Genomic DNA, 22,254 nt, shown 5'->3' on the forward strand with positions numbered 1-22,254 from the left:
AAGTCAGTCAGAGAAAGACAAATATCATATATCACTCATATGTCAAATCTGAAAAAATGAAGGGGAGAGGGATAAATTGAAAGTTTGGAATTGGCTGATACAAACTACTATGCACAGAATAGATAAACAAGGTCCTACTGTACAACACAGGGAGTCAGATTCAATGGCTTGTAGTAACCTGTAGTGAAAAAGAATATATATACATACATGTATAACTGAATTATTTTGCTGCACACCAGGGACCAATACAACAGTGTTAATCAGCTATACTTCAATTTAAAAAAAAATAGAAAATAAATAATAATAATAAAATTTTTTAAAAATCTAAAACTATAGAAAAGATCAATGAAGCTTAGAACTGGTTCTTTGAAAAGATTAACAAAATTGGTAAACCTTTAGCCAGAGTCATCAGGAAAAAAAGAGGGCCTAAATCAATAAAATCAGATATGAAAAAGGAGAAATTTCAGCTGACACCACAGAAATACAAAGGATCCTAAGAGACTTACTACAAGGTTGGCCAACAAAATGGACAACTTAGAAGAAATGGACAAATTCCTAGAAATGTACAATCTGCCAAGACTGAATCAGGAAGAAATAGAACATGTGAGCAGAAAAATTACCAGTAATTAAATTGAACTAGTAATTGAAAAGACTCCCAACAAACAAAAGTGCAGGACCACGTGGCTTCACAGGTGAGTGCTCCCAAAAATTTAGAGAAGAGTTAACACCTATCCTTCTCAAATTATCCCAAAGGTGATTCTGTTTGACTCAAAAGCTCCTCTGCCCCACGGCTCCGTCCTTTGCACCACTCAGAGACTCAGTCTGTCGCTGCTACTTTGGGGTCACCTCTCCTATTTTCTCTGCTTCCCATCCTTTTATTCTAGAAATGGAGCTCCGGAGAAACTAAAAGTAGAAATTCTGCTCATCTGCCTGGCTATTCCTCCAGACCCCTGGACAATGGTTCTGTTCTTTGTATCTTTTCCACACTTTGTTATTCCTGGACAATAGGACATCCTGTGTCTCTGGGTCTGCATATATCCCACACTGTCCCCTAGATATCTCAAAATGAGTTTCCTTTTCACCTGTTGATTCAGAGACTCCGGATGTCCCTTCTGGCAAATGTCCCCCTCATTTCCAGTCTCTCTGGATTTCTGTTTGACTTCTTTCTTACCTCTCTTCAGTCTTCACAAGGCAAAGGCACTCCAGCTCTACCCCAGAGCACCCAGAATGGAATAAAGCTTGAATTTTACCCATTTGTTGAAGGTACAAACCATGAACTCTTTTCATGTATACCCTGAGTGCTTTTCCTACAGACACTGTGGCTGAGTCTAAAATCTTCACCTTCTCCAGAGTAAAACACACAATAGATTCTTATCTTTACCACTGATACCATGGATACCAATGGACCTACATTGACCACAATGAAAACCACCAAAGACGGGTCATTATGGATCCTGTCTCACCATGGGTCCCAATAGATTAATAGTGTTGATCATAGTCATATGATTGATGGTGCAAATATGTATATTTGCTACAGGTAAGGAAACAGGGAAATTCTTGCTCTAGAACTACCCTGGGGGACACAGATATGGGAAAGTTCCAAGACCTGCCTTCAGAAAGTCACCACCTGTCTCCTTCCTGAGCTAAGTGAGATGTCCAGATGCTTCCATTGAGGATGGTCAGGACACAGCCTGAAATTGTGAGGGGAGGTAGGACTGAGCCCGGGAGAGCCTCCTAGGAGATGGCAAAGATTCCTGGAATCAGAAGTGGGTAGGGGACTCCTTGTGTAAAAATGTGATACAGAATTGAGACTATGGGGAAAGGAGGAATCCTACGCCAGAGTCCAGGCACTCTCTAGTCAACCTGTCAGAGTAAATGCAAACTGTCTCCAGGCATTAAAAAATTAATCCATTTTCCATTCACTGATGATCCTTGGGTGGCTGGAGATCCCCCAGGGCACCACCCTCTCTGCCCCCTGCCTAGGGCGAGTCTGAATCTTATTTCCCTCCTCTCCGCCCCCAGGATGCCTAACAGGGACTTCCCCTACCTTGGCTCCCTCTCCTGGAATGGATGGAAAATTACATTCCTCCCTGTCCTCCTCTATGAGGCGAGGGTCTGAATGGAATGAGGTTTCAGTGGTTTGTGTGTGTGTCCATGCAACCAGGGCCTGTCAGATAAGCAGGAGGGGCTTTTATTATATCCTGGCAGTCTGTCTCCCCCGCCACCCAGCACTCCCCTCCAGAGCCTGTCACGTGAGCAACCCCCTCCCAAATCTGATCTAATTCCTTCTCTGCTCTGCTGAGGCCCACCTGGCCTAAGAGGATTGGGGCATTTGCTAAATGGGACCAGGACAGGGTCAGAGGACCGGCTGTGGGGAGACGCAGGGACCAGGGCGGACACAAGGAGGCAGTAGAGGAAGAGTCTGACCCGGAGATAGAGGTGCCTAGAGAAGAGAGGTATTCCTACAGGCTTTGGTAGAACCAAAGGAGAGGCTACCACTTCCTGGCTCTGCAGGAAACAGTGCTCACAAGATGACCATGAACTTTTTAAATTTTCAAATTATCAAGCCCCATACGAGGTCCAGATAAGTTATCTGATTTTTTTTTAAATTGAGCCAGATCCCTGGATACACAATAAATATATCTATTGAATCCTACATACGGGACACAGATTTTAAAATAAAATTTTAAATACCATCTAAAACGTCAGGCAATAACAAAGACGAAGGACTAGGGAAAAAAACCTACAGAAAAATGTACATAAGACTTCCCTGGTTAAATAATAGCACTTGGAGAGTCTTTGTAAATAACCAAAGGAATGAATAAATAAGTAATCTACCTATATCGGAAAGCTCGGTATTGCAAAAATGTCAATTGAGTCCCAAACCACTAATAGATTTAATGCATTTTTTTTAATTCACAAACTTTTATTTGAAACTACAAATAAATAGGTAGAGGTAGAGAGAAGCAAAAACAAAAATGTCTAGCCATCAAGAGAAGATAAAGACTTAATGCAATTTTAATCAAATTCCCTACAAGGTCTCATAGAAAGTTCTTGGGAGCATCCACGAAAGCAAAATACACCTCACAGTGAACACAAAAATACCCTCCTCCCCAGGCTGGATGGTTGGAGGTGCCGTCACGACATGGAGGGTAAACAGCTGTTAAGACCGAGATGCCACAGTTTCCTGCATCCTCGCCTGGGCGCCACGCGGAGGCCCACGACCCTCTAGCACCTCTGGCCCCGTGGGGTCTGCAAGACTTTGTGGGGACATATGACCTATAAACTCAGTAACCGCCCGGGGCCTAAGTCGTTCTCATCTTCAGAATCATCATCCTTTTGGTACCCAGACATCAAGGGAGAGGGAGGTCCCCGGGAGGGATCTCGGTAGGAGAATATATTTGCAAAATCTGGAATTGAAAGAGGCCCAGGACAGAAGTTGGCGGCAGAGGGGTCCTGAGGCCAGACGGGTGCTGGAGCTGGGACTGAGGCTGGGGCTGGAACGGGGGCTGAAGCAGCTGGGACTTCCGCCCGGGCGCCCCGAGCCGGGGCCCACCTGGCCGGGCCCTGGCCGAAGGCGCCGGGATCCGGTGCCGCGAGCAGCCCCGCGGGGCTGGGCGGAGCGGGGCTGCGGAAACCCGGCTCCTCTGGGAATGTGGGGCCGGGGGCGCCGGGGGCGTCGCAGGCTCTCTGGTCTCCGCCCTTGGACAGTCGCTCCAGCCTAGAGCGTTTGGCCCGGCGGTTTTTGAACCACACCTGGGGAGACAGAGGGGCCCGGGACGAGGCGTCAGAGAGCAGGGGCCGCGCGCGTCCACCTCTGCCCGGGCTGCGGGGCTGCTGCGGGGCGAGGGCCGCCGGCCTCGCCTCTGCCTCCGCCCCCAGCCCCAGTTAGAGGCCCCTGCGGGTCAGGAGGCCGCCGGGGGGCGGCGCCGAGGGCAGGAGGGACAGGGCTGGGGCACCCGCGAGCCCAGGAATCAGGAAGGGGTCTGCCCGAGAGGGTCCGCAGGTTCAGAGGCCCTGAGGTCTGGGCACAGGGAGGCTTCGTGGGGCGTCAGTCCTGGCCAGACGGGGTTGGCGGGTTTGTGCCGCACAGGGTTGAAGTGGACTCGGGATCCAGTCGTGCGCCCACACCGGGGAGATCCCTGGCTTGCCGTGTGACCCAGGGCCGCACTGGGCCCCTCTGGCCTGACTGCTCCCCACCTGCTGCGCGGGAAGGGCAGGGAAGGTGGTCCAGGGGCGGGGCACTTGGTAAGTGGCCAAGTGGGAGCAGGTCTGGGGGACCGGGGGCGGGGAGGGGGTCAGACCTGCACTTTGTGCTCCTCTAGGTTGAGCTTGGCCGCCAGGCCCAGGCGTTCCTGGTAGCCCGGATAGTCGTTCTTCTTAAAGTGCTCTTCCAGCATCTCTAGCTGCTCTTTGGTGTACACCGTGCGCTCCTGTCGCTGCCTCTTTAGGGGTCCTGAGCAGCGGGCGGGGTCTGGCCAAGGAAACAGGGTCAGATGAGCCCCACCACCAATTCCCAGCCGATCTGGCACCCTTCTCCTCCTAGGCCAGGCCCCTCCTGTGAGCAGGGGGGAGAGGGGCTCAGGCCTGACGGCAGCAGGAGGCAGTGCCTGGATGAGGGTGTGGCATCTGGACCAGATGTTCTTGGTCAGACCCTGGCTCCCCACCTTCGAGCCCCAGCGCCTGCCCCTCTCTGGGCCTCAGTGTCCACATCTTTGAAATGGGCTTGATCACAGCTCCTGGAGTATTACAAGGCCCCCAGCCAGCAAGGCAGGCAGGGAGGCTCTTCAGCACCCCCACCACCCAGCCCCCATCCAAGGACTGAAGCCACCCTGACATTTGCAGAGGACTACTATGTGCCAGCTCTCTGCTCACCCAGCCCCAATAATGTAATTCCACTCCCCCAAATCTGCTAATTCCTCCCCACAGTGCAGAGCAGGAAGCCCTCCCAGACAGCTGGGCCTTCTCTGGATGCCCAGGAGGCCTCCTAGCCTCAGCCACAGGATGCCACCCACACAGCCCCACCACCAGCCCAGGCCCCTCCTGGTGGTCCAGACTCACCCATGAGAGATCTGGGTTCTTTCTTCCTCACTGCTGCTCTGTTCTCTGCACGAGTCTCTGGCCATGGGGCCTTGGGCATGTATCCCAGCTTCCTGCTGCACCCACCTAGGCACACCCTAAGAGTCCTGGGACCCACTCTCTCTTGCCCCACCCTTAACCCCACCCCCTTGCAGGAGACACGATGATTTTTTAATCCTTTTATTATGGAGTAACTACTGTTCACTGGGCGCTGCCAGGAAACCCCCATGGTAAGACCGCCTGGGTCCTGCCCTTTTCCCTGGTGAATGAATGAACTGGGTCTGGTTTGGGTGTTCGACTCAGGAGCTTGGGTCCCAGGAACCCAACTTCCCACCTCCCCCAGCTGCATAGACCTGAACTCCTGGCTGCGCCGGGGTCTCCAGGGGATGGGGTCAGGGAAGAACACAATTTACAATGCTCATCCCTAAGGGGGTTTTATTATCATCAATGTCAAATGAAAATTAAACGAGTGATCACAGACAACATGAAACAAAGCACAGAGATCTTGTTATCCAATTTGCCTCACTCTCTGAATTGCCACTCCCCGGGGCAGTCTACCAGAAGGAGACCTTTCTGGCAACATTCTGCCATGACTGGACATCTTTTGTGCTTCTTGGGTGGCTGGGAACATGCTGGTCACCAAGACAGTCAGTGGTGCTGCTGTCAACAGGGGAGGATCTAGTAATTTCCTTGGTCTATAAGATGTGACTAGAGGACACCTTCTCCCTCCTTTTTAAAAGAAATGAAATGGAACATCTTGATAATTAAATAGGCAAAGTTGAGAAGAGTCTCCATGCCTGGGATTGGTCGGTGAGAGGATGCGGAAGCTGGCTTTCTAATGCTTTTGGAGTGCTGCTGCTTGTTTGAGACAGACTTGGAGATAATTGACAATATCCTCAGCCAGAGACCATCAGGAAAGCATAGTTGTTAAGTAAATTTATTGTCTCATTGCAATGAAGGGGAACACACACCATGGGAATCCTAGGGGCATCTCAGTAAGTTGGTGTTTGAAAGGACCTACACAGTATTTGAGCTTGTTAGGTAACTTGGGGGAAGTTTCCCCAAATAAGTGACTTTTATGCCCAAAAGAATTGAAATCAGGGACTCAAGCAGATACTTGTGCACCCATGTTCCTAGCAGCATTATTTACAATAGACAAAAAGTGAGAACAATACTAACATCTATTCAATGAATGAAGTAAAATGTGCTGTACATACAATGGAATATTATTCACCCATAAAAAGGAATTTCTGATACATGCTGCAACAAGGATGAATCTAGAAAATATTATACTACATGAAATAAGTCAGATTAAAAAAGGACAGATATTGCACAAGTCCACTTCCACCAAATATCTAGCATAGGTAGCAATGATCTGCCCCCCTATTGTCAGTAGCAATGATCTGCCTGTGCATTCTGATGTCTGTGTAGTTTTCCATTACATGATTTAGCACTATTAATTCATTTATTCTCTCATTGGTGTGCATTCGGGTTTTTTTGAGTTTTGAAGTTTTTGTTGTTGTTGTTTTTACAAATACTGATACCAATGAACATTCTTGAGCATGTCTTCTGACTCACAAACATATACATTTCTGTTGGTACATTCCTAGGACTGGAGTTTCTGGGCCATAGAGGAAGAATTTGCTCGAATTTAGTAGATAATGCCTAACAGATTTCTGAAGTAATTTTACCAGTTTACTACTTCCAGTTACTCCATATCCTCACTGAAAGTTAGCATTGTCTCTTTTTTAATTTTAGCCATGCTTGTAGGTTTATAGAGTAAAATCACTCTGGCTTTATTTTTTATTTTCTGGATGGCCAGTGAAGTTGAACACCTTTTATGGTCTACTTTAATACTTTTTGTTATATTGTAGAATTTTCTGTGTAGAGATTACACACAGATTTTGTTAGGTATTTTTCTCTAAGTGTTTGATGTTAGTGTAAATTGTATCAGTTTTTTAAAAAATATTACCTAATTGTTTGTGACTGGAATATATAAAATGATCAGTTTTTGCTATATGGACTTGCATTCAGTGACCTTGTGAAATCCTCATGTTAATTCTAAGCGATTACCTATAGATTCTTTTGGTTTCCCAAATAATAATAGTAATATAATGTAAATGATAGTTTCATTCCTTTCTAAGCAATTATGCCTTTTATCTCCCTTTCTTTCTTTATTGAATCTTTATTTCCTAATTGCATGGGCCTTCAGTACAGTGTTGAAGAGAAATGGTGAGGACTAGGTGTTCCTGCCACATTCCCAGTAATAGAAAAAGAGCTCTCAACATTTCAATTAAACATAATGTTTTCTGTAGGATTCTTTATCAAATGACGGGATTTGCTTCTCTTCCTCATTTCAAAGAGTTTGTTATTTTTAATCAAAAATAGATTTTGAGTTTTATCAAATGCCTCCCCTGCATATACTGAGATGATATGATCTTCCCTTTATTATGTTAATGTGGCAAATTCCCATCCTTGGTTTTTGAATATTAAACCATCCTTGCATTCCTAGAATAAACTCAGCTTGGTCAAGATATATTATCCCTCCTCTGTTACATATGCTGGATTCTATTTGACAATATCTTGTCTAAGACTCATATCTAAGCTCATGATCTATAATTTTCCTTTATTTTAATGTTCTTGCCAAGTTTTTGATATCAGGGTTATGCAGGTGTCATGAAATAAAATGAAAAATGTTCTCTCTCTTTCAATTCTCTGGAAGTTTGCAAAAGATCAATGTAATTTCTTTCTCGGTTGTGATGCGGAATTTGCTGGTGAAGACAGACAGGTATGAAATGTTTTTGTATGAAAATTTTAAATTATGGATTACTCTTCTTTAATAGCACTATTAAGATTTTCTCTTTTTGTGTGTTCTTACCTTGATAAGTTGTGTTCTGCTAAGAATTTGTCATCTAAATTTTCAAATTTCTTACCATAAAGTTGTTTATAATATCCTCTTATGATCATTAATGTCTTTAATGTTGGATCTTTAGTAATGTCCCCTTTTCCATCTTTATTTTGGTAATTTCTCTCTTTCTCTCTGTGTGTTTTCAGGAGCTATTGATTTTATTAGTCTTTAACAAAACTTATGCCTTTGTTGCTTTTTTCTATTGTACATTATTTATTTTATTAATTTCTGCTCTCGTCTTTTTATTTCTTCCCCTCATTTCTAACTTCTTGAGATGATGTCAAAGATGGTTGATTTTAGTCTTTCTTCTTATCTGATATCTGATATATGGCATTTAATGCCATAGATAACTTAAATGAAAATTAGATCACAAACAAGGGTACGCCAATAAATTTGGCAACTTAGAGGAAATACACAAACTCCTGGAGAAATACAAGTTCATGAAACTGACACAAGAAGAAAATTTAAGACATGAACAATTACATATTTGTTAAATAAACAAAATACATAATTAACCTTCCTCTAGAAAACTCCAGGCCCATATGCTTCACTGGTGAATTCTGTCACATTCTTAAAGAGAAATAATATCTTGCACAAACTCCCCTCCTGATGTCGGTCTTGTGTTTTCTTTCCCTACCTAATCTCCTCCTCTGCTCTGCTTTCTCCTCCTCCTCCTTGGAACCTATTTTCCTCTCCGTTCCTACCCTTTCTTGATTTCACTCCCTCTCTCTTATCTCCTTCATACTCTGAGGGGCCAAGAGCATCATCTTTCAAGTTGCCAAACAGGGGTTGCATTTGCACGCTTTGTGACCCCAGGGCTGATCTGTTCTCATCTCCCAGCCTCGGTTTCTTCATCTTTAAACTGAAAAGCACCAGGATGACTGGGACAGGCTCTTGATCACCTTGGGCGAAAGTTACTTAACCCCTCCTGATCCATAAAATAGAGGAGGTGGGGGGTGGCCCCAACCTTATGAGGTTGTAATGAAGATTCCGTAAGGGAGAAATATAAGGAAGTACTTGACAAATCCTAAGGGCTCCATAAAGAGTATACCTATGATTTCATTATTACTGTGTGTCCCAGGCATGATTTCACATGGAGGTGGTAAGGGTGGAGGAGACCATCTCTTAGTTAAAACTCAGTTGTCTCCACGAGGTCCCCTCCCCCATGGGTCATGCGTCTGAACCTAATCCCCGCTAATTCCCCTGCCATTCTGCTGAGGCTGGACCATCATAAGAGGATTGGAGCATTTGCTAAATTAGTCCTGTTCGGGGACAGAGGAAACAGCCAGGGAGGGGCTCAGAGATCAGGAGGGACAGGAGGGAGGACAGAGACATATGGGGGTGAGGAGAGAGATGGGGAGAGGAAAAGAGAAGAGGGAAATACACTTGAGCTTGAGGCCAAAGAAGGAAGAAACAAACAAGAGAGAAGCAAGAGTGAAAGACAAGACCAAAAAATGGGGAGGGAGGGAGAATGCCAGGAGATTCTGGAGTGTCTGCATCCTAACACGATGACTGTAAATCCCAGTTTTACCTCTTCCTAGTTGCGGGAACTTGGGCGGATCATCTGACCTCCTTCTGCCTCAGTTTGCTCATCTGTGAAATGGGGATAATCATAACATCTGTCTATCATAGCATCTCTCTGTTGGACTGTTTTGAGAATTTAAAGAATTAGGATCGGCTTTCTCCAGTGCCTAGCAAATAGTAGCTGCTCAGTAACTTTTTCTTTCTTTCCTTTCCAATTTATTGCAGTTTTATAATTGATATACTATCAATTCCATCCATCTTAACCATAGAGTTTGATGTGTTTAACCATAGAGTTCGATAGGCATTCAGATACAGTCATGGAACCACCACCAGAGTCAAGATACAGAAGCTGTCTAGCACCTCAAAAAGAGTCCCTTTCATCCCTTTGCAGTGAACCCCATCCACCCATCCCCAGCTCCTGCCAACCACTATTCACTTTCTGCCACTATGATTTTACCTTTTCTAGAATTTCAGGTAAGTGGAATTATACCCTTTGTACTGCTTGTAGCCTGGTTTCTCTCACTCATTATTGTGCTGTTCATCCATGTTGCTATGTATACCAGGAGGCGATCCTTTTTTATTCCATTGTCTGGATGCACCAGTTCGTCTATCCATTCACCCACTGATGGACATTTGGATAGTTTCCTGTTTGAGGCCGTGATGAACAAAGCTGCTATGGGGGGCACAAGAACAATTTCAGGGGAAAATTTGGGGTTAAGATAAACTCTTATCATAATGTCTTCAAGGTAGACATTTAAGAGTGTTTCCACATTTTTGGTTATTGTAAACAGTGCTGCTCTGAACATGAGTGCATAAGTTTTTGTTTGAACACCTTTCTTTGGGGTTTATACTTAGGAGTGGAATTGCTGGGTCACTATCTAGTTCCAGAACTTTCTCCTCACCCCAAATAGATACCTCATACCCCTTAAGCTATCACTACCCACCTCCCCTCCCCCCAGCCCCTGGCAACCACGAATCTGTTTTCCATCTCCGTGGATTTGCCTATACTGGACATTTCATATAAATGGAATCATACAGTATGTGACCTCTTGTGTCTTTTTTTCCTGTGAATGTATTTATTACCACTGAGTTGCACACTTTAAAATGATAATAGTGGTCAATTCTATGTAATGTGTATCTTACCACAAAAATAGATAAATGTTTATTGGGCTCTTACCATGGACCAGACTTCAGGACAAAGGACTTAATATAACAATCTCATTTAATTCTCTCAAGGTAGGTCTTCACAATGCCTCACGTTACAGGTGGGGAAGCTGAAGCTGGGAGAAATGAATTGCCCAAGGTCGTATGACCAGAAGTGACTGAGCCAGGTTCAAACAGTAAGTCTGTCTGATCCATCAATCTTGTGCTAGACACACACACACACACACACACACACACACACACATTTTAACCTGGGACTCAGTGACTGAGGGGGACAGAAGCAGAGATTGATGGCTTGGAGCTGGCAAGACAGAAAGTCAAAGGCAAAGAAAAGAGAAGAAGGGGAAAGAAAGAAAAAGACAAAAATCTGGCAGAAAGAAATGGGGACCTGGAGTCTGAGACTCGACAATAAGGAAGAAAAAAGAAAAAAAAGGAAGGAAAAAGAGAAAAGAAGAGAAAAGAAGAGAAATGGTGGGGAACTGAAAGTGACCAGGGAGAAGAGCTGGAAGGCGCCAAGGGCGCAAGGAGAAAGGGACAGGTGTAAGAGGAAGCTGCAGGGGACTGGAAGCTAGTGGGGAGGGCTTTAATCCTTACAGGGACCACTGAGGCAGGAAGCATGGTCATCGCCCCTCTGCAGCAATGGGGAGGCCCAGGGACGTCACAGCGGGTGGAAGCTGGCCATCTGGAGCCCACATCCCTGCTTAATTGGCTTTCAAGAGACATCACGGAAAAGACGGTGACCAGACAGAGAAAGCATGTGGACACACTCATGCCCCCCAGAGACAAAAGGTGGGGAGAGATGGGCGGGGGACAGACAATCCCTGTTTTTACCTCCCCTAGTCTGCTTTTCCATGGAAACAAAAAACATCACGCAGACTTTAAGCAAGGCTCAACATTTTAATCATTTGTCACTCCGCAGGTGGCCAGCAAAGGAAGACCTGGAGTTCCAGTACATGGGAAAGGGGAGGACAGAGGGCCTGATGCAGAGTGAGGGAGGCCTCTGGCCTCTTGTTCCGTCCCACTTTCCTTGTCGCTCTTCCTGGCTTTAGGAAGTAGAACCTTTGACACCCCCAAGGGACAGCTGAAGAACCAGCGTCCAGGAGGCTGGCCCAGGACAAGGAACCTGGAATCTCCCAAACAGATTCACTCCTCCCTCTGTCCAGCTCCTAGAGGAGTCTTGGAAGACCCCAAGATGGGGGTCTCTTGAAGACTTACCCTTCCCTTGGCCTGTGACTGTCCCTCAGCCTCTATTACTGTCCGCCCTCCTCCAGAACATCATGTCCATCCTTCACGCCCTGCCGGACCTCCTTATTAAGCTGACTTTGAATTGTTTGCACAAGACACACCCTCCTCTGTGAATGGGGATCTCCGTGGGGGCAGGGGGAGACTCGTTTACACCCGAGACCCCAGCCTCCAGCACAGCGTGGGGGTCTCTGTGAAATAAAATAACAGACACTGCATCCTGGTCCCGGCTTGTGCGCAGATCCAGGGCAGAGCGTCATCCCTGCCTGTCCCTCCCCTGTGAATTCTGCCCAGATCCCCCCCATCACATACCCCATCACATGCCATCCTTCTGTGCATACGTTGCATCCCACACTGAACTCTGAGTCTCATGTCCCAGCATGGCTCAGACCCATGAGAGATGATCAAGCGATGTGTTGAGTAAACCATCTTGGTGGGCTCTAATGATCACAGTGTGCCCTTCGGGGTCTAGGCTGCATGGACCTCTCCTGGCCTGGACCCAGAAAAACCCTCTGATGCCTCCCAGGCTCCCTTCACACGGTGCCTCCCTCCTGACCTCCCTTCCCACACTGGGGCCCGGAGCCAGCCGGTCTTGGCTTGTGAGCACAGATTGCAAGTGTCTCTTCCCAACTCCAAGTTCAGGGACCTCAGCTTGGCCGCCTTGAAGTCTTAGCCATAGTGGGAGTATTTACACCACGGGAATAGGCAAACACTACGAACCAGGGTTTCCTCTTCCTTGGAGAACCCAGACCCTGAGGAGGCAGGGGCCAAAGCACCAAACTTCCAAGAGTGTCAAAATGCCTGAATCCTTCTTGAAATGCCCGCAGTGCTTGTCTCTGTGGCTGTGGGTCAGATGGTAGTGAAAGACATACGGTACTGCCCCAGGAGAACTTCCTCAGGCCAAGCTCTATTTATTGTCCGATCCCACCATTGAAACAGGAAACAAAAAAAATCTACAAGAGAGGATGTGCGTTTGGGATGTGGGGCTGCCCCCAAATCATTTCTCTCAGCCCACCCCTGCCTCTTGTGTATTTACAGATGGCCACCTCCTCTTCTATTTGCCATTCCCACAACTATAGCTGGTGCTCCCCACACAGCAACCCCAATTCCCCAATGTCTGGGTGAAGTTCATCTTTAGAAAATGCTAAAACAAAAGAAAGAAAAAAGGAGACATGAAACAGACTAGTTGCCTTTCATTCTCCTACCAAATATTCCCCTTCCCAATGTCTGAATGAATGAATGAATGAATGAATAACGAATTGTCTTTAAGAAGAAACTAAGAAGAAAAAGAAAAAAATATATATATATGTATATAGATAAGTATCAAAGAGCCCCCTAAACCTACCATGTAAACCTGACATTTGTGAGATCTGTAAAATTGCCAAGTGAATTTCTGAACTTAACTGTATAATTGGCCTAAGGTTCCATCACGGGGCTTTGTAAAGTCTGTCTTTGGAATTTCTAGAAGGATCTCTACCCATATGCTAAAGAAGTGTCCCAAATGGAAAGTTAAGGAATTGAGCCCCCCGACCTGTTGTTTCAAGGGCACCGTGATTCTGACCTTAACATTACCCCCCCAGTCAACCGCAAGTGTGGTTTAATATTGTCTTGGGGCAAATTCTCAGCACCAGGTTCTGGAGTCTGGGGCTCGGGGTTTGAAATCCATACGAAACGGTGTTGGGTGTGGAGAGAATGACTAAGACCTATGGAGCGACCCGGGAGACGGAGGGGCCTCTGTCCCCAGAAGGAAACGGGTGGACTGTGCTGGGCTGAGTGGTACTGGAGGCAAAGAGGCCACGGCCTTTGGAAGGGTGGCCAGCTCCTGCTGCTTAATCAGGGATGCCACCCCAGGGCAGGTGGAGACAATGTGCAGGGAGGCAGTTTGGACGAGAGGTGGAGAGAGATGGAGAAGGTATCTTCTACAAGATCTGAAACTTCCAGGCACTCTGATCCTTGTAGTCCAGGGGGTCCATGGGGTTGTAGGTGAACTTCCAGGTGCCTGTGGGGTCCTTGAATTCTAAGCTGTCCACGGGGCTGTAGGTGCCATAGCTCTGGCCCGACAGGGAGGTGGGGGACTGGGTCAGGGAGGGCCCCATGGAGGGGCCAGAAAGGGGACTGAGAGCCGGGCCCCCCAGCTGGGGCACCATGGGAGAAAGGTAGGGGTCCAGGCCACTGAAGTAGGAGCTGGGCGACCCGTAGGCTGAGGGGGAAGAGCAGAAAGCAGGGGCGGGGGCGTAGGTCATGGCGTAGGGCGCTGAGGTCAGGGAAGGGCCCGAGGCCACCAGCCCGGCCCGCTGCGCCTCGGGCAAGGGGGACTCCGAGGCCGGACTCCAGATGGACACGGTCGCCACTGCCGCGGTGGGGGAGCCCGCCGGGCCGGGGAGAGGGGGGCTGTAGGAATCTGAGATGCCCAGGGGGTCTGGACAGACGTCCGTGGAGGACCTTGGAGACGTGCCTGCCTTCCTCTTGGCAGGACGGGCCTTGGCTTGTGCCCCCGGCGGCTGCTGCTGCTGCTTCTGCTGCTGCCGCTGCTGCCGGCACTTAGCCCTGCGGTTCTTGAACCAGACCTGGGGGTGCGAGGGCAGATCGGGGCGGGGGCGGGGTGAGGAGGAGGCCCAGGAGAGCCTCCGCGGTGCCCACGAACGAGGGTGCCGACTGGTGAGACATGCCAGAGCCAGACCTCTGCACCCTGAGATCGGTTATGGGACACTATTCATCCACCCGTCATACATCCGTGCATACACACACATGCATACAACCAGATGTATCTACAGTCAAAAATCCATGCAGTTGTACATACATATACCCACAATCAGATGCACCTACATACAGTCACACATCCATACAACTGTACACACACACACACACACACACACACACACACACAATCAGATGCACCTATGTACAATCATGCATACCTAGTCATACATACATACACACATTCATCCATCCAACCATATGTACGCACGTACTATCATACAAGATACAAACATATATATATTTATATTCATTCATCAGTTCATCTAATCATTCACACACGTACAATCAGACATATATATATTCATCCATCTAATCATATGTACATACACACAATCATGCAATCACACATACATACATTTATCCATCCACCAGCTAATAATCATGACGAACAGTCTTCTGCTACTTTGGGGACATACCAGTGAGGCTGCCATTCTAGTTGAGACAGACAGATTACAAATACACAGTAAGTAATCACATGGTATTTTTAGATGATAAATACTATAGAAGAACCCACTGAGCAGGATAAGGGGAGGCGGGGAAAGGTTGCAGCTTTGAGTGTTAAGGGCTCATTGACTGGCAAGGTGATCTGATTGGTTGGTAAACACAGACTTGAACGAGGTGATGGGGAATATACCTTCCAGGTAGAGGGAAGAGGGAGTGCAAAGGTCCTGAGGCAGGAGTGTGCTTGGTGGGCGTGTCAGAGGAAGAACCGGGGACAGAGCGGGCAGAGCGGAATAAGACTGCGTGGGAGCGTAAGAGAGGAAGCTAGCGAAACACTGGGGGCAAGGGATTATGAGAGGCCTTTCTGACTTTGGCTGTTACTCTGTGACCTCTCCCTCCTTCCTCCACTCTGGGTCCCAGGAAGGGCCAGGGGAGGTCCAGGACCAGAACATCCCACCTGAACCCTGGACTCCGGCAGGTTGATCTTCAGAGCCACCTCCTCGCGGGCATACACATCCGGGTACTGAGTCTTAGCGAACAGAGCCTCCAGCTCCTCCAGCTGGCTCCGGGTGAAGGTGGTCCGTTCGCGCCGCTGCTTCCTCGGGGCGCCTGGGGCGGGGACAGGAAAATGAGACCTTCAGGTGACCTGGGCCCATTCCCTTCCTCTGCCGGTGTGAGGTCCTAAAGGTGCGTGGGATGCCGAGATATCCCTTCTGGGTTCATTTGCCCAAACGACGGGGGTGCCCATTCCCTGAACTCACCCTGTGCCCCTGGGAAATGGGGTTCTCCTTGGCCTGTCATTTTGGAGCTCATGCCTCACCCCGAGGAGAACTAGCTTTAGCTATGTAAGTTTGGTTTTTATTTCTTTTCTGAAATTTCTTATGCACTAAGACATATTCAGCTGAAACAGGACATTTTGGATAGCCAATCATTTATGGATAGCCAGCCTACAAAAGAGGCAGGTCCATAACGGTCAACTTAATAAAATTTGAAAAACAAAAATCAGTTGAAGAATAATGCCACCAAAAACAGAGCGCTCACCTCTCTGGAAAATAAAGCATTGCTAATAGATAGGAATCCTAGTTCCACTTCCAGATTGCTTCCCCTCCCACACCCCAGAGGGAACCACTACCCTAAGTTTCTGTGAATGGCCATATGCTTGCCTGTATCCCTAGGAAACATGGAATAGTGTTTTGTATTTGCAGACGAACGCATTTGACTGGTGTATGACCCTGACGTCACCCCTATAAGTGCCCATCTTCTTCCTGAGGGCAAAGGACCCCAGAGGTCCCCAGAAGATGGGGGGTCAGCCTGGGGTGGCAAGGAGAAGGACCGTACTCACTTGGGTAGGACACAGCTTGGTGCATCAGATCCACACTGGGGCCACTCAGGGCCAAGGCGTTGACGGAATAGTGGGGCCCCGGGTTCATATACGCCATCATGATCTTCGGGGATGCTGGGGCCCAGGCTGGTGGGCCTGCAAGAGAAGGAGGGGGTACTCAAACACTCCCCAGTTTATCACCATCTGGTTCAAACCCTGCCTCTGTCTCTTCTTGGGTACGTGACCTTAGGTATTTTATCTCTCCTCTCTGTGCTTCAGTTTCCCCACCTAGAAAATGGCTCTCTGCTTAAGATCATCAAAGCTTCATTGACACTTTGTAAAGCAAAGAGTGGAATCTGTAAGGAGCATCCTAAATGGAAACTCTTATTCCTACTCCATCCTTTAAAAAATCTTATTTAGGGGAAGGGTATATATAGCTCAGTGGTAGAGTGGATGCCTAGCATGCATGAGGTCCTGGGTTCAATCCCCAGAGCTTCCATTAAAAATAAATAAATAAACCTAATTACATCCCCTTACCCAAAAAAAAAGCAAAAAATAAAATAACTTACTCTGTCACTCCCCTCTCCAAGATCTTTTTCTTTTTCTTATGACCTCAAAAAAGAATTTCAGCCTTACGCAGAATCACGGACAGTAGGGTGACCAGCTGTCCCAGTCTGCCTGGGAGGGAGGGATTTCTAGAGATGGGGGATTTTAGTGCCAAATATGGAAGAATCCCCGACAAATCGAGATCGTGGGTCACCCCAAGGGAGAATCACATTAAAACAACAGCAAGTGATGATCTTCCACAACCGTCATTGACTTATGAGGTTGGCAAAGATCGAAGAAGCTTGAGAACTCCAGGGCTGGCTTCAGAGTGGAGAAACAGGCGCTGCCTGTGTCAGGTCAGTGGCAGTGTGGATGGAGTAAATTGGAAACGTTTACCAAAGAAAACTGCCATCTTTCCTTGGTCCCAGCAGTTGGCCTTCAATGTGTGTCTCAGTCACCTCATCAGAAAATGGAATTGAAAATAACACTTACACCTTTAGGCTGATGTGAGGGTTAAATGCATTAATGTGCATCAGGTGCTTAAAATAGCACCTCGACACACAGTAAGTGCTACAAAACTGTGGGTGATCGTGATTATTTGCAAACAGATGCTTGCACAGACTTTACACTACGATTTTTAATGCAGTGTATTTGTAATCGCCAAAATGTGGAAGCAGCCTATATGTCCACCAAAGGGGACACAGTAAGTAAATTATGTAAATCAAGTTAAGTTATGTTAAGATTACGGTACATCTATGCAAGGGAATACTACAAAGTCGTTAAAAAGCATAAGGATAAAAAAAATTTTTTTTAGCATAAGGCTGCTTTCTATGAATGGATTTCAAAAGATCTTTAGTATATAGTTAACAAAGATTATCCTAAACTTAGTAATGAGACAAAAGGATGACATCCAGGTCATCCTGGAGACTTGTCTGGCAGGCAAGCATTGTTTCCTTTTCTAGAAGGCTATACCCTTGTTCAGTTTCTCTATCAACTCTCTATCAATTCCCATCCAGACTCTGACAAGGTAAATCGTAACAGTTGCAAATGATTTCTCTCTGGTAGAAAAGATAATCTAAAGGTTACTATTTTGCTCCCTTGTAGGATTTGATCTAGTTTCATATCTAACCTGACCAACTTTTACCAGCATGCCTTTCCTGAATAATGGTATTAACCCCTGTTCCTCAATTTATTTGAAACAGCTGGTTCCCTCATTCATGGCTTAAATAAATCTTTAACCTGTGGAACAATCCATGTGCCTGAGAGTCAGGCTTTTAATTTTTTTATTAGCCTTTGACAATAAGGGTGTGTGTGTATGTGTATTAGCTATTATATATTACCAAACTATATGTACATATATATGATATTCAAAGAAATATACATTCCATAGATACACTGAACAGTGTGCAAGGTATGCTACCAATTGTGATTTTTAAAACAAGGCAGTGATATTTATTTACCTATTTATTTATTTACATATTTATACAAATATGTATCTGTATATGCATAGAAAATTCCCAGGAAAGTCACAACATAGTAAAAGTGGCTGCCTCTAGGGAGCTATGCTATATCCACCCCTTGTTTTAATAGTTTGAATTACTTTTTTTTTTTTTAACTTTTCTGAAGTACGGTCAGTTACAGTGCATCAATTTCTGGTGCACAGCACAATGTCGCAGCCATGCATATACATACATATATTCGCTTTCATATTCTTTTTCATTAAAGGTTATTACAAGATACTGAACATAGTTCCCTGTGCTGTACCGGATTACTTTTTAACCATAAGTGTGTACGTTACCTTTTCAACAACAAAAATTACAATGCAGTCTATTAGAGAAAGAAAGAGAGAACCTCCCCAGGGCTCCCTATCGCCCTAGTTAAGACAGACTCAGGAGAACTCTCAGCCTCTCGGGACACTTGCAGTAAGCTATTCCTAGCCAGGAATGCCGCTCCCCCAGCCAGAGCCCCTCTCACCAGCTAACTAACCCCTTCTCCTTCTCCAGGTCACAGCTCAAACATGACTTACCGGGAAAGGCATCTCGCACCCTAAACAGGACCTCTCTCTCTCTCTGTCTCACACACACACACACACACATTTTCTTTCTTTTGTTTTTCAGGACATCACACATACTAAATATGACATATTTATGAGTTTGTTTACCTGTCTCTCTCCCCCAGTTCTGTCAGCTACCTGAGAACAGAGGCTAAGAATGTTTCAGCCCCTAAGGTGGCCCCAGCACACCCAATAAATATTTAAAAAACAAATAAAAGCTTTAAAAATAGATGACATTTATTTTAGATCCTGCCCCTTCTCTCACTGCTGTGTCCTTCTCAACCCTCACTTGGGCTGTAATGGAAAAGAATATATATATGTGTGTGTGTATATACATGTGTGTGTATGTGTGTGTGTGTGTATATATATATGTAAAAATCACTTTGCTGTACACCTGAAACTAACATTGTAAATCGACTACACTTCAATTAAAAAATAATTTTTTTAAAAAAACCTCACTTGGTAGGGAGAGCGCCTTTGACCATAAATTGAACTTCTATGGTCCATTCAGCAAATATTTTTTGAGCACCTACCATACTCTAGGAACTAGGGATTAATAGTAAGAAATAAGACACACAGCATTTCTCTTCTCGTGGGGTTGAAATTCCAGGCTCCGGTCAGAGAAATGGACAGTGAACAAGGAAATAGATTTTTTAGAACATCGAAATGCTTTCAGAGAGTTTCAAGAACTCTGAGGAAAATTAAATGGGGTGATAGGATAGTGACAGGGCTTGGGTTGACGGTATGGCTTCTAATTGAGGTGAATGATCAGGGAAGACCTCTCTTTCTCTAAGGAGGTGACTTGGGAGCTGCAAAGTGAGAGATTTCATATCAGCCACAGGAAGATCTCGGGGTAGAGGTCTCCAGGCAGGAGGAACAGCGGCACAAATATCTGGAGGCTGGAATCATTTTGTCTCAGGAGGAGAAACAAGATGCCGAGTGTGACTGGAGCAGAGTGCTCAAGGTGGAAAATGGACCAAGTTTATGTAGGACCCAATAGGAAGGGCATGGGGAGGCTCAGTGCTGATAATAATCATAAAAATAAAAACAACAGACATCCTAAAAATCAAGTGGTCTATTCACACCCTTGAGTGGTCCCTCCCACTGAGTAGGGCTGCGTGTGCAACCAATAGGATATTGTGAAAATGACCATGACTCCTGAGGCTGGCCCTCTTTCTAGGAAAGCAGCCGGCCTGCTATAAGGATGCTTGAGCAGTCCTATGGAGCAGTCTGTGTGGCAAGAACTGAGGCCTCCTGCCAACAGCCATGGGAATGAACCACCAGGGAAACAGATTCTCCACCTTCACCCAAGCTTTCAAGTGGCAGCAGCCCCCAGTTGACATCTGAAGACAAAAGCTTAAGAGACCCAGAGCTAGAATCATCCAGTGACACTGTTTCTGGATTCCTGGGACCTCAGAAACCACGAAATCCATACATATTTATTGTTTTCAGCTGCTAAGTTTGGGGACCACTTGTTACACAGCCACAGGTAACCAATACACAAGCCTTCTCAATGCAGGATGGCATTGGGTCCTCAGCACAGCCTTGGGAGATAGAGACTGTACTCCTGTTATGTTTTACAGATGAGAGCATCTTCAGGCTCAGGCACTGTGACCTACCCAGGGTCACTCACAGGCTGTGAATGGGGACCCAGGATCCCAACAGCACTCCTCGAAGCCCTGTCCTCCCAGCCCCCAGCCTGGGTTCCCTCTGTCCTCTCCCTCTTCTCCAAGGAGTGAGGATGTTTCATCAGGACTTCCAGAGAGAGGAAATAGGGAAGCTTGTGAACTTGCCCGGCTAAGACAATTTGCAGGGCTTAGAACAAGAGCCCTCTCTTCTATTGTCTTCACCATGAATCCGCATCAAGATAAGGGCTGGTCTTCCAGGAAAGCCTAGAATTCTCTCACTGGGATGATTCCATCCTACAGGCAGGGAATCTGAGCCTCAGAGGGGAGGAAGGTGCTTGACTAAGACAGTGATATTGACCTCCAAGACTGAGGGATTGCCTGCTCCTCAGACATCCAATAAAGCACTTGGTGGACAAGATGTCAGCAAAGAATGAGAACAAAAATGGCATCGGACACCCATCAAAAGTCTGTCTTGGACTTGGCAACAAGATGAGGCAGCTGATGGTATCAGGGCTTCCGGAACCTCTCCCCCCTGCACAGGCTCTGTGTGTCTGATCTCCAGGAGCACAGACAATGACTACAATGTCTGCTTTTCACTGAGAGTTTACAGTGAGCATGACAGCAACCCTTCATCATCCTGCCAGGTGAATTTCAAGGCACTGATGTTTCATAATCCCAAATGGTGGAGCCAGGAAGGTCACCACCCCCGCCTTGGGGACCAACCAGTGGGGCCAGACGGAGGCTGGTGTCTATAGAGGAGGAAACTGAGGCTCAGAGAAGCAGAGTCCAGGTCCCATCACACACGTCGGCAGCAGAGCCAGGGCTGAGCCAGCACCTGCCCCCCCAGGCCCACACCCTCCTGGCCACCAAGCTATATGGCCTCCTAGGATGCTCACTGCTGCCCCATGGAGCTCAGATGTCCATTTCTCAGATGAGGAAACAGGCTGAGAGACATTCCGTCAATTTTCGAGGACACACAAGGGTGAGTGGCACAGCCAGGAATAGAAGCCAGGTATTTCAAGCCCCAGAGCCCTGCCCTTAACTCCCCAAATCTGCCTGGGATCCCCCAAAGCAGGATGAGGCCAGCTCCCTCCCCTGCACTCACTGCAGGCCAAGCCTGTGACATGGGCTTCCCGTGGCTCATCTGACTGGATCACTGGGGCAACTTGTCATTGTCTCCACTCTGCAGATGAGGAAACCGAGGCCCACAATGACCTCACAGAGACCCATGTGGCTCCACATCAGCCCTGGCAAGATTCCCTCAGCTCATCCACGTCCAAGGCCCTCATTTGTCAGAGCTCCATGGCCCCTGTTGGCTCTGCCATCCAGGAGACAAGGAGCTGTGTGTTGGGCTCACTCCCCAAGACAGGACGTGGGGAGAGCCAGAGCCTCTGGGGGCGGCGAGGTCGCCAAGTAACCAATTCGCCAGCATTGCAACCCCCAAATCAGGCATTCCCAGCCCCCTCGGGCATCTCAGAGGCTACCCTTCCTCCCTCCCATGTGTCTCTTCAATTCTATTTCTGTCATCCATCCATCCATCTATTCAACTAATATGTAAGCTCTCCAACCACATGCCAGGCACTGGGAG

General features: G+C 46.9%; 1 protein-coding gene across 1 annotated transcript; it reads right to left on the reverse strand.

The window, feature by feature from the left end:
• Window positions 1-13,836: 13,836 nt before the first annotated feature.
• Window positions 13,837-16,560, reverse strand: LOC105062572 (cone-rod homeobox protein). Its single transcript, XM_010946877.3, has 3 exons — window positions 16,461-16,560; window positions 15,576-15,727; window positions 13,837-14,484 (listed from the first exon to the last, which is right to left on the reverse strand). Exons 1-3 carry the CDS (start codon window positions 16,558-16,560, stop codon window positions 13,837-13,839), a joined length of 900 nt encoding a protein of 299 aa, XP_010945179.2.
• Between the last annotated feature and the right edge of the window lie 5,694 nt (window positions 16,561-22,254).

Source organism: Camelus bactrianus, chromosome 9 (assembly GCF_048773025.1).
Source record: "Camelus bactrianus isolate YW-2024 breed Bactrian camel chromosome 9, ASM4877302v1, whole genome shotgun sequence".
NCBI classification, from domain to species: Eukaryota; Metazoa; Chordata; class Mammalia; order Artiodactyla; family Camelidae; genus Camelus; species Camelus bactrianus.

Bases quoted from the DNA above. Each gene is read 5' to 3' on its own strand.
- LOC105062572 (XM_010946877.3), bottom strand. From the start codon at position 16,560: ATGATGGCGTATATGAACCCGGGGCCCCACTATTCCGTCAACGCCTTG. The intron at 15,728-16,460 runs GTGAGTACGGTC...TCCCCGCCCCAG, and splicing joins CCAAGCTGTGTCCTACCCAA to GCGCCCCGAGGAAGCAGCGG. The intron at 14,485-15,575 runs GTGGGATGTTCT...TCGCACCCCCAG, and splicing joins TGCCGGAGTCCAGGGTTCAG to GTCTGGTTCAAGAACCGCAG.